This window comes from Stigmatopora nigra, chromosome 14 (genome assembly GCF_051989575.1).
Source record: "Stigmatopora nigra isolate UIUO_SnigA chromosome 14, RoL_Snig_1.1, whole genome shotgun sequence".
NCBI lineage: Eukaryota > Metazoa > Chordata > Actinopteri > Syngnathiformes > Syngnathidae > Stigmatopora > Stigmatopora nigra.
Window position 1 is genome coordinate 4958565 of NC_135521.1, and position 11461 is coordinate 4970025.

An 11461-nucleotide genomic window follows, 5' to 3' on the forward strand; every position below is an offset into this window, starting at 1 on the left:
TCCCTAGAGGAAGACATGAGAGACGCAGGGAAAAGTGAGCAGATCGCCTTTAAATTCTTGTGAAACAACCCACATGAAATCACTTGAAGTCTGAGAAGCATTGCACAACTGGATTGTTGTCATTGCATCACAGGTTTTACCTCTACATTTTGACAGGCTTTCAGAGTATGGATTAACCACTTTAAACACACCAAGCCTCAGCTAAGAATGGCTGCATGTGTGAAATTATTTTCAACAAAGAACACAAATCAAACTTAGGATAGTATTGTGGAAAACCCTTTATTTTGTAGACAACAAAACAAGTTTGGGACCACAGACAACTCCAAAAACACCATCACTTTTAGTTGCATTGGAACCCGGTGGCTCAAAGTCTGTACGGTACGGTGGTGGAAAGCTTGGCGGCGAGCAGAGGTGCAAAGTGCTTTTTTTCTTCCCCCAATTGTCCCACTGTCCGATCATTTGAAGATTTTGCCCTGGTTGACAGCTTTACCCACATGCTTAAACTCTCCCTCCCAAGCAAAGTATTCCTTCACCATGGTCTTGCACTCGTCGCTGTTTGGATCCAGCTTGCGCCAGTCGTATGACTCGTAGTCGATTTGCCAGTCTGGAGATAGCTGGGGAGTGGAGAGACACAAAGTGCTCTTTTGAATATCTGTACACTGGCCTCAGGTTTCCAAAGCTTGTTTTGCAACAGTCAGAAGAGCTGCTTTGTCCGACAGCATAACTTTGCACAATGTGGGGGAGGAAGAGGGAAAAACGGGTGTACGACCTACTATTTTAGACGCAAGTCTTAACGATCGCAATGAGAATGACAAAGATTGCGCAGATTTGATTCCCAAGGCTGATGGAAGCGGTAAAAAAATAAAAAATGCCGGCCGCTGTAGCAGTCAATGTATGTCCTCAAACACCAAATATTCCATTTTTTATCTGTTTTGATATGTGAACATAGCTTGAACCAGCCTTTTACCTCATTGATAGAGATGACTGGGATGAACATATGATCTCAGTTCACTTTATCCCTATCAGATTAAGACTAAGAGCCACAGGTTGGCACCGCCTTGCCCAATGACAGGGATGACACTAATTGGTAGTAGTATTTTGTACATGTATGTCAATTATTACCTTTTTAAATGCAAGTTTGACCACCTATTTAAAATCACACTAGAAATAAGGTATGACGGACATGCCATACATTCTGAATCTGTCAAAAGCACTCACCGTGAAAGCCAGGTTTTGGCCCCTGAAGACCCAGATTCCAGAGATGCTGCTGTCCTTGTCACGACCAAACAGAAGAACACTAGCAAAGGCATTCTTGCGCAGTTTGTCGAGGCGCTGAAACATCCCTGAGTAAGACAAAGGCATTATTCAAATCAACTATTATTAACAACAATCAAAGTTGGCGATGGTCCTCGACTGCTGGGATCAACGTGCCCCCAATTTCCTTTTTTATTTTTTTTGTACCCCGAGTTTGAAACAGCCTAACTCACTGAATTAGAGAGGACTGGGATGAACTTGGGTGACAATTTTTCTTCCCCCGTGAAAATTAGACTTGGTGCCATGAAAGGACACGGTCTTGCCAAATGTAAGGGGTCAGTCTAACAAATTTAAAGGAGATACATTTTGATGATCTTTAGCTTTACGTACTATAAAGGATTACAAATGACACAGATTACTTTTATTAAGAGTGAGTTTAGAATTAGTATTATTTTGCCAAATAGAAGATTAGAGCAAAAAACCCTAAGACTATTTGTCTTACCTGAGATAAGGTTGCAGCTTTTAAAAACCTCTGCAAGTTCCGTCGGATACTTGTACTCGGCGTACCAGATTGAGTAGCCCTCCGCATCGAAGTTTTCCCAGAAATGGGGAAGGGCTACTTTTAGAGTGTCCTCGTTGGAGTACTTTCTCTTGAACTCATCCATGATAAAGGCGCTGGAACAAAACAAGGAGCAGACCAGTCATTTTTATGTTACCCCGCCAACTATCAACAAATACTATTAATTCACGGCGGGCACTCCTCCCTACCTCTTTGGCAGCTCGGCAAAGGGGTCCTTGGCTTTGGGCTCTGCGGCCAAAGCAGCATCACAGTCGTCCATCTCTTCTGGTTCGGGCTTCTTTTCCTCCTTTTTCTTCTCTTTCTTTTCCTGAGGCTTGGCTGCCTCTTTCCCAGCCTTTTCTTTCTTAGGGGGCGCCTCTTTCTTGGGCTGCACTTCGGCAAACTTTTTAGCTGAAGCAAAAAAAAAAAAAAAAAAATATTCAGCCACAACAACAACACAATGAAATAAACTTCAAAATTTACAGCTTTAAGCCATCATTCTATGTGTCCTAAGTCTTTCTAAAGCTCACGGAGACGCTTGTTAGTGTTATCTGTGCAAGTAAATACTAGTCATACTTACATTTAACAAAGAGTAAAATTTCGACACTGTCCTTCTGTGTGGCAACCATCTTGGATCAGGAAAACATCAAAACTCAATGTGCATATCCTTGGTCCCATGCAAGAATGTCACAATTGTAAGCCTAATGAATTAAAATAATCCTCGTAAAGTGTCCAGTCTATACGGGTGGTAGGTGTCTAATTATAATTGTTTTCCAGAAAGGAGGACTTGCAGATCATTTAAAATCAGATAAAAGGCTTATTTAAAGGACTGCTTATTGAACCCTATTCAAAATAAATTGGGAGATGACACGCACCATCAAACTGGGCCATTTTTTCACACAGCTTGACCTCCCCGATGACAGTTTTGAACTGGGGCTGGTTAACACAAGTGACAAACCAACGGGTCACGTTTGAATAAGGCTGACGGAAAGATGGCTCGAGGACCTAAACGGGGGAGAATAGAAAAGGTGAAAAATTGGTCGCGTCAAACTATAATTAATGCGCAACATTCAGGCCATGGCGTCTGTGGCTAACCTGCTTGAAGAGAGACAGCATGGAGCAAGCCACAGTGATGTCAGCCAGGCTGACCCTCTCTCCAACCAAGTAGGTGCGTGTCTTTAGGTGTTGATTCAGAACGGCCAGCACCTTCTTCATCTCCTCCTTCGCCTGCTCTGTGGCCTGACCATGACAAAACACTATTAAGATGAATAAGACGGAACAATCATTGATGTTATTTATCTCTAAAATAATACACGAGCCAATTTTAGGGGTGTAATGTACACTTAAATGTTAAGCAAAACATCAGTTACTTTACAGATGTCACTGTGTTAAAAGAAATGGTGTATTTTGTTTTCATTGCTCTAGGAGGTGAACTGTAGCCATTTTAAATGTACACAGTATACCAATCAAATCAAAGCTCTAAGGATTCTGGGAGACTACAGGCAAACATCCTATGGTTTCCAATGCAACTCATTAAATTCAAGACAGTCAGTTGTGACCAAAGTATGAAACAGCCTTTATCTTATAGAAATAAAAGATGACTGTGATGAATATGGACAAACAATTAATCTTCCCCTGTCAGATTAAGACTTTGTGCCATGGTAAGGACACTGCCTTGCCCAATGACCGGGGACTACATTTAATATTATATCGTACTCGGAACAAATCATCTACCACCACATACAACATGCAAGCTGAAGTCATTATACTTGAGCATGCTACAGACCTGCTTGTTGAAGTGCATGATTCCAAGAGTGGGGAAGACCCATGTGCTTGCTGGTGGGACAATCTCAGAGTCAGCAAAGCTCACCCACTGGAGGACCTGAGCCGAAGCCTGGGGCGTGGCGCCGCGCAATGCATCGTTGCCCACTGCATTGGGAAAAGAAAAACGTTGCGGTTACATGCTCATGCAGAACGTACCGTTTTCTGGCGCTTTCAATATCACTTCTCTAGAAATTCTTTGTTGAAATGTGATCATGGCATGAACCAGCCTAACTGAAACAGAGCCGACTGGGATGAAAATGATCCGATTTGCTTTCCCCCCGTCTGATTAGACAATATGCCATGTTGTGGCACTGCCTTGCCCAGTCAGGGGATGACCCAAGGCTAAAAAAAATCCTAGGTCCATTACATGGAAAATGGATACTTTTACCCAAATCTGAAGCGATGTTAGTTGTGTGGATAAAGGCAGTGGTTAAAGGTTGTCATTAAATGAGGGTCCTTCTCCTCTGTGATCCAATAGGTTGTCTAACCTTCAAGGTATTCCCTAGAGATGACATTGCCAATCCCCATGTTGTTGAAAATTTGACGACAAAAAAAATTGAACCTCAAACATTACACGTCAGATTTGAATCAAATATTTGGGTTTTGGAATAAATGCCATGGACCACCAAACCAAGTAAAAAAAATGTGCTTGTATAATATATATTCCGTATTACCAGTAGATGTCGCCATTTGAAATTATTATTGAGCTGCTGCAGAATGCAAAGCATTCTGGGGAAGGTAAGCAAAAATAATTGAATTGGTCCAAAAGGGCTAAATGGAGTGCAAGAAATGCACAAGCAAGTTGCCCTACCGGTTTTATTGAATTAAAACGACTAATTGAACGCTTTGCAGGGTGCAGCTCTAAAATTGGGAAACTGCTTTTAAGATACCCACAGTAATAAGCAATGGCGTTGCTCTCAAACAGACAGAAACCATCATCTCCCTGGTAGGCAGGTACCTAGAAGCAATTGGATAAGAGTGAGTATTTAAACAAAAGAGCAGCCATTTTGGCTGGGCTGTTGGTCAAATCATTGTGACTCGGACAACAATAATCTGACATTTTGGATAGTCAAATCATACACTAACCTTGCCCTGAGGGAAGTTGTTAAGGAATGCAGGGGTGCGGTTCGTCTGCCCGAAGGTAAAGGCGGGGGCACTGCTGGCGACTTTCAGGGTTGCGCCGCTGTACTGGGCAGCAATCTGAGCCTTAAAGGCCCTCCAGTTCTCGGGAAACGTGAACAAGGTCTAGATAGATTGGAGATCAGCGTTTGCTATCAGTTGATTTTTGGAATGAAATCAAGTGATTGTATGATGTCTTGATCAAACATAGCACCACTATCAGTTAAGATTCCATTCAATCCTGCACGCGCAAGAAATTCGATCTGACACATAGGACTAGTAAAATATACGATTTTGCAGATATTTGAGGTGAAAGTACAACGTAATTTCTTGTAGTATTACGCTTTGCACTCGTACATTCAGGTGCAGCGTGGCTAGCTAGCGCGCATTCCTATTCATAGAAACTAGAGCACAATAAAAAATCGAGTATGATAGATGCTAAAATTTACACATTAACATTGAGGGAAAATTTAACGGAGGTGTTTTTCTCGCCATTTAAACCGCAAACGTGGCACAAACCTGGACCGGGGATGGGCGCTGTTCATTGAATGCAACGTCAGTGTAAGGGCTATCATTTCATCAGGTTCTCCCGACATCATTTACTGACAAATATATTAAGATTTCATAACCTATCTAGCACATGAAATAGCCAATGTTGAGTAGAGTCTTGTGACTAAAATGATTGCGGAGATTTAAGACGGATTGGGGAAGATGATGCCCATAAATTTAAAATTCAAAGCCATTCTCCATTTTACTCACCCCTGCCGCCATCTTCAGGAGAGAAAGAAAGAAAGAGGGCGCAACTTGATGACGTATTTACGCAGACGCGCATGATCAAGACGTTTCACTTTCGAAAGCGTATTAAGGCAAAAAAGGTTTTCTTTAAAAGGTATACATTTATTTTGAAAAGAAAAATCATATGCATATAAAATGTCTTACATAATCAAAGAGAAAGCAAAACCCACATAAATTAAAAAAAATATTACTGCCTCTAGGTCACATTAAAAAAAATAGTTGGTGTAAAAAAGGTCACTACACTACAACAACAGTAATAACTAAACTTAATCCAATCTCCAAAGCTGTTTAGCTCACGAGACCTAAAGAAAAAAAAACAGCAAAAATATGTTTAGTCACAATTACTATGATAGTAAAAAGGTGAACTTGTGGAGTAAAACTCACCTAGATAGTCATCCATGAGTGATCCAATAGCAAACTGAAAAAAAAACATTAAAAAATGTTATCACTGGTTTAGTGCAGGCATGCAAGTAAGGCATTGCATAGTATACATTATAATTTTTTTAGAAAGGAAATAATACATACGATATCATTTTTGTCAACCCTTGTTCCAACAATCTTTAGCCTGATCTCATCATCTTGCTGGATCACGATGTCCTGGAGAACAACAAAAAATGGATATAACTACAATTGGCACTGAAAAGTTGCAATACGGATATAAACTAAAGGTGTTGGGTTAGTCACAAAATGGTGTAATCATTTTATCGGACACTTTTTGATCTTCACCTAATCACAACAGATAGTTAGGTTTACCTCATCAACGGTCTTGTAACATGGTGGATTAGAATTGGGATCAAACTCCATTTCTGAAGGGATGGACTGTAAAAAGAATCATCCTTTTAGATCACACTGGATAATGTTTGGTTTGGAAACTGCCAAAATGAAAGTGAAAACAGACTCACGTGACGGGAGATGAAACATGACATGGGTCCAATTTCTGTGAACAAACCAACCTAAAACAACAACAACAGAATGACTATTAAAAACTAAATTTGAGCATGTGCTTCATTAAAACATTTCAAATTTAATGTCAACATTTCATTTTATACATCAGCAAACTCATTTATGACCAAAAGGTAAGATCGAAACTTCATCTATAATGGAAATACAGATGTTTTTTTTAAGGACAAAATACATCCAAGAAATAAAAATCATTTCACCTTGTTAACCTGAGTCACTACAGCATCCACCACTTCTCCTTTAAATGGCCGAAAGACAATTGCCTTGTACTTGACGGGGTACAAAACAAATCCTCTACCCGGTTGGATGACTCCTGCACCAATGTTGTCAATAGTAGTGACAGCGATGACAAAACCATACCTATAAGAGAAACATGAATAATTGCAATACATTTAAGTGTTATCCTTATTAGTTTTGCGTTATGTCTGTTGGTGCTCTCCATTTCCTACTACTAAAAATGCAGTATTACTCAGGATGGACATACGTTTAACCCAAAAGAACCGTTTAGTTTCATAATGTTGTGTATCAACTTACTTTCCAGTACAAGTACCCTCCACTTCAGTAAAAAGCTTCTGCTTTACTGTATTCAAGAGGTTGGGACCAAAGTATCTCGGGTGAAGTAAAATTTCATGTTCCAAAGATATCTGCGAACATAAAAATCGCATGAATATTAGCCAATTATGAACATTACTTACGGTGAAAAAAATGATCATCCAAAATGAAAGTAAAGGCAATTTCTAGTATTAAGTCAACACTGAGCATGTATCAAAAATTTCACACTAACAATCATCTGAAAGGGTTGAATCCCACGCTTACATGATAAAACATTTTCTTCTTTTGTGTTCAATTTCTTGCGCTTACAATATTTAACTTTTTCAATGAACGAACGGTTTTCGTGGCATATACATAGCATATAAAACAAACTACGACCAATCTTTTATCAATCTCCGGCGTTAGATGAGGGGGATCACTTCCTTTAACCCAGTATTGAAATTTTCACATGTTACACTTGACATGAATAAACCCAATATAACTGACTCAAAGCATGGAAGCATGTGAAAGTATGACCAGCTTATTACTCCATATTACGAGTTTATGTGGTGATTTTGATGGAACAAATTATATTTTTCGCTATATGATTCGTCACCTATTTTCAAACAAATAGTTTGAAAAACTGCATAACCCGGAACAAATAGGGTTGGCGTATTATGAAGTAATGTGTCGAAAACCGTAAATAAAAAGAAAAAGACGTAAAACCGGCGCACATTGATGACGCAACGCCAAACAGCTTGTTTGGTTACTGTAATGGAAATATATACACATATATTTTTAAATAAAATACAAACACTTGTTCATTTCATTCCCATTTCATCTTCTTTGTTTTTCTTTTAATAGGGTGTTTTCTCCAATAAAGTTATTAAAAAAAACGTCAGCCGTACCACAACACACTATTGGACAAGTTGCGTCCGCGGTTAAGTGTAAGTTTTAGAGGTATATATGAAACTGCTTATTATTTCATTTTTAAAAGAAAAATAAAGTGGTAGATTGCGCTTGGATACGTTGTTATCTTTGCCGATTCTTCTGCATTTCCTCGGAATCAAAGCAATATCTAATGGCTAGTATCTTCGTTCGGAGGTTATACCTGGTCTCCACTCACCTTGTAAGTTATGAATCAAACTATATAGAATATACTAATATGACCGCATATCAATCATATTTGTCCGTCTCTTGTAACCATTCATTTAGAAATCCCCGCGATGGGGCTGTCTGCGTTTAGCCAAGCAAGCGGAGGAGACCACCTCCAGGTCGAGATACTTCTCCAATGATCCTCCTGAGAAAATCAGCCGATATCCCGTTCCTTCTAAAAACGACTTGCCATATGACATAGTGGAACTAATGGAGGAAGTAGAGACCAAGGTACACGAACGAACGCCTCGTGACACAACCACAACACACACAAATGACTTGTAACCTGTTTCCAGGGAGGATTCTTACCCAATGTTTTCAAAGTCCTTGCTCACAGACCTGCAGAGTTTCGAGCCTTCTTCTCTTATTACAACGAGCTCATGAACAAGGACACAGGTGTGTATTTACTTCTCTTTACTTTTAAGAACAATTAGGATAGAGAAGAGGAAACAAGAACATTATAAAGTACCAGAAAGAGAAAAATAGATGCCGGCGTACTTGATGGTGATTCAAATACAGTCACATTTCTCATTCCTCAATACCCTAATGACATTATTTTGTGTTTCAGGTGGACTAACCAAGGCAGATCGTGAACTGATTGTGGTGGCCACCAGCATGTATAACAAATGTCTTTACTGTGTGGTCTCCCACAGTGCACTTCACCGCATCTACTCGAAGAACCCGACCCTCTCTGACCAGGTAGTAGCGACAAAATAAACCAACATTCGTCATCTGTTTGGCCTTCTTGTGTTTATACTCACAAGCCCCTTCCCACTTCTCCATCAGGTGGCGGTCAATTACGAGAATGCAGCCCTGAAACCGCGAGAGCGAGCCATGTTGGATTTCGCCATGGCCATTTGCCGTGCCGACACCATTACAGAACAGCACTTTAAGCCCTTAGAGGAAGTCGGCTTGGACAGCGAGGACGCATGGGACATTGCCGCCATTGTGGCCTTCTTTGCCATGTCTAATCGGCTCGCCCACCTTACTGATATGAGGCCAAATCAGGAGTTTTATAACATGGGCCGCATACCGCGGCCGGACAAAAGCAAAGATGAGGCGGGCAAGAAGAATAAGTGATGGAAAAATTGAATTTTGGAGAGGATAATATAAATTGCATAGTAAATTTGAATGTTAAACTAGGAAAGTGCCATATTTGTAAGGATCATGTTTTTTGGTAATGGTTGCTTGACAATTCTAACCAAGATTCTTAAATGCACAGTCTTTAGTTCGTCTTTTCTTTGGGATGATGTGTCACAATGTGAAATTGTTGGTGTCTGCCTTTGATCAAAATCAGCATTTAACCTTTATTTTGTTAGTTTTTAAGAAGAAAGGTGATTGGTTTTGTGAATTGTTCTTTCAATAAACAACAGTTGTTTTACTAATATTGTCTAGATCTGTAATATGTACATTTTTAACACTAGATGGCCCCACAATATATTAGTGGAATGATCTCAGGTGTGTTGTTAAACTCAAGTTAAATAATATAAAAAAAGGTTAATGTCTCAAAATGAAATTGCAAACAGAAAGGCATTTTTTTTAGTTGAATGCAATATTAATCAATGTTTTTACTGTATTGTATTGAATGACTAAATAGCACTTTATTTTATGGATGACTCCTGAGTCATATTTCAATCTGAAATCAAACAGGAATAAAATGTTCATTAAATTATTCTGTAGAAGTACCAATGATTTATATATGTGTTGTTAAAACGTTTTAAAAGTACCTTTCCCAAAATTCTATTCATGCAAAAATCTCCAATTTTTGCAATCATGATCATTTCACTCCATACAACCCTTCTTTGTGGCCACCCAGAAACTCAGAGGCTCTTCCACAAACTCTCATTTCAGATTAGAGTGGTTCCAGACTGATAATCCAAATGCACATTCACTCAGATTACTTCATCCCTGTGGATTATGTACCACGTGTCTTCTCATATTTGCTCATAGAGAACGATTTAAATTCAAACTATTTTTATGTATCTAACAGACGTGTTCTATTTATGTCCTATTTTGTAGCTTTGTTTGTTATCCCCCATTTACCCGGGTCTGTGGCCTGGTTTACTTCATCTAAGAGCACTTTGCGAATGACACCAATGATATCTGACAGGGAAGGGTGTTACATTAAAGATTTAACATCATTAAACACCTTCTCGAAACATTCACCACATATTAGTTTGATGTCATGATTGAGTGGATGACTCAAAACAACCTCGAAAAAATTCCTTTGTCCTTGAAGAGGACCACTTTTTGGCAGGGTCCAATGTTTTCCTCATCTTGCTAATGAATATGAATATCATTTTAGTTCCAGCATATTAGATCAGAATTCAGCAAACTGGGAAGGGAATAATTTATGAAGTCATTGTATAGTATACTCATGTAGAGCCTAGTGTGCTTTTGTATATATTATACTTCATAATCCCTATTTTAACAGGGTAGTATGTTTTCTAACTGACTTTTTTTCCCCATCTATGATTGAATAAATGATGGCGCCTTGTAAACAAATGGAGATCTTTGCTCTAAATGACTTATTTTTGTTTGTCACCAGGTCTAACGTTAAATCATATGTGGTTATAACTCTATGAAGAGGAAAACGATGCAAAAAAATGAAAAAGTGGCATAAATACACCTACCTTTAGTGTTAATTCATTTAGTGATGCATTGTATTAGCATTCAAGGTGTCCTACTAGACTGAAAACAACCATAGTTTATGACAGCAATAAAAATGTATTGAGCGAATTCGTCAAATCAAATATTTATTGGGAACCAGGCCAAAACTTCCAACATTTGGATACAAAAAATAAAGAGTATGCCAAAAAGTGAGGAGGCAGAAAAGGGGTTGGAAATTTGCAAATTTTCTGTAGTATAGGCACCAAGTAAGTTATTTTTGTAAATAAATGCAAATAGGCTTAATTGGACTCTTAATTAGTCTTTTTTTTCTCTGTAATTCGGCAAGAGTTGTCCAAGATTTAAAAAAGAAACTACTCTAAAGTCACTTTACTATTGGTACCACTCAAACTGTACTGTGCTGATTACTTTCAAAGTATTTGTTACCCAAGAGTTTTTAATCACCCGTGAAGTTGACATCACGTTCACACTGAGCTCAGCGGTCCGCCCCTTCGACACAATCTGCTCTCACGCTCGTCCTCGCCGCGCACAGTCGGAGTGACGGTCGGTGCTAACGTCACGTCAACACGGTTGAATCTTAAGGTCGCGACCTCCCGTCTTCCAAATACCCGTGACTCGCTGTCACGTCACACAGCG

At 39.2% G+C, this 11461-nt stretch overlaps 3 protein-coding genes across 3 annotated transcripts; 1 reads left to right on the top strand and 2 right to left on the bottom strand.

Annotated features, from left to right (window-relative positions):
• Nucleotides 1-260: 260 nt before the first annotated feature.
• Nucleotides 261-5630, bottom strand: eef1g (eukaryotic translation elongation factor 1 gamma). Its single transcript, XM_077732721.1, has 10 exons — nt 5516-5630; nt 4724-4882; nt 4532-4595; nt 3600-3742; nt 2909-3052; nt 2689-2818; nt 2023-2224; nt 1757-1929; nt 1219-1343; nt 261-614 (listed from the first exon to the last, which is right to left on the bottom strand). The coding sequence occupies exons 1-10, from the start codon at nt 5525-5527 to the stop codon at nt 456-458; spliced, it is 1311 nt and encodes a 436-aa protein (XP_077588847.1). The 5' UTR covers nt 5528-5630; the 3' UTR covers nt 261-455.
• Nucleotides 5631-5696: 66 nt separating this feature from the next.
• Nucleotides 5697-7555, bottom strand: polr2g (RNA polymerase II subunit G). Its single transcript, XM_077732723.1, has 8 exons — nt 7328-7555; nt 7046-7155; nt 6712-6871; nt 6454-6504; nt 6305-6370; nt 6077-6148; nt 5936-5969; nt 5697-5853 (listed from the first exon to the last, which is right to left on the bottom strand). Exons 1-8 carry the CDS (start codon nt 7337-7339, stop codon nt 5840-5842), a joined length of 519 nt encoding a protein of 172 aa, XP_077588849.1. The 5' UTR covers nt 7340-7555; the 3' UTR covers nt 5697-5839.
• A 222-nt stretch (nt 7556-7777) lies between these two features.
• Nucleotides 7778-9489, top strand: LOC144207320 (uncharacterized). The gene is made up of 5 exons (XM_077732722.1): nt 7778-8171; nt 8258-8428; nt 8494-8593; nt 8766-8896; nt 8984-9489. The coding sequence occupies exons 1-5, from the start codon at nt 8124-8126 to the stop codon at nt 9275-9277; spliced, it is 744 nt and encodes a 247-aa protein (XP_077588848.1). The 5' UTR covers nt 7778-8123; the 3' UTR covers nt 9278-9489.
• The last annotated feature ends 1972 nt before the right edge of the window (nt 9490-11461 follow it).

What these genes read in the sequence shown, in the direction of transcription:
- eef1g (XM_077732721.1), bottom strand. An exon ending in TGCTGTCTCTCTTCAAGCAG is followed by an intron (nt 2,819 to 2,908) that starts GTTAGCCACAGA and finishes TCCCCCGTTTAG; the next exon opens with GTCCTCGAGCCATCTTTCCG. An exon ending in AAAAATGGCCCAGTTTGATG is followed by an intron (nt 2,225 to 2,688) that starts GTGCGTGTCATC and finishes TTTTTGCTTCAG; the next exon opens with CTAAAAAGTTTGCCGAAGTG.
- LOC144207320 (XM_077732722.1), top strand. Translation starts at nt 8,124, where the DNA reads ATGGCTAGTATCTTCGTTCGGAGGTTATACCTGGTCTCCACTCACCTT. An exon ending in ACCTGGTCTCCACTCACCTT is followed by an intron (nt 8,172 to 8,257) that starts GTAAGTTATGAA and finishes CCATTCATTTAG; the next exon opens with AAATCCCCGCGATGGGGCTG. An exon ending in ACCCGACCCTCTCTGACCAG is followed by an intron (nt 8,897 to 8,983) that starts GTAGTAGCGACA and finishes CTTCTCCATCAG; the next exon opens with GTGGCGGTCAATTACGAGAA.
- polr2g (XM_077732723.1), bottom strand. An exon ending in GAGGGTACTTGTACTGGAAA is followed by an intron (nt 6,872 to 7,045) that starts GTAAGTTGATAC and finishes TTTCTCTTATAG; the next exon opens with GTATGGTTTTGTCATCGCTG. An exon ending in GTTACAAGACCGTTGATGAG is followed by an intron (nt 6,149 to 6,304) that starts GTAAACCTAACT and finishes GTTGTTCTCCAG; the next exon opens with GACATCGTGATCCAGCAAGA.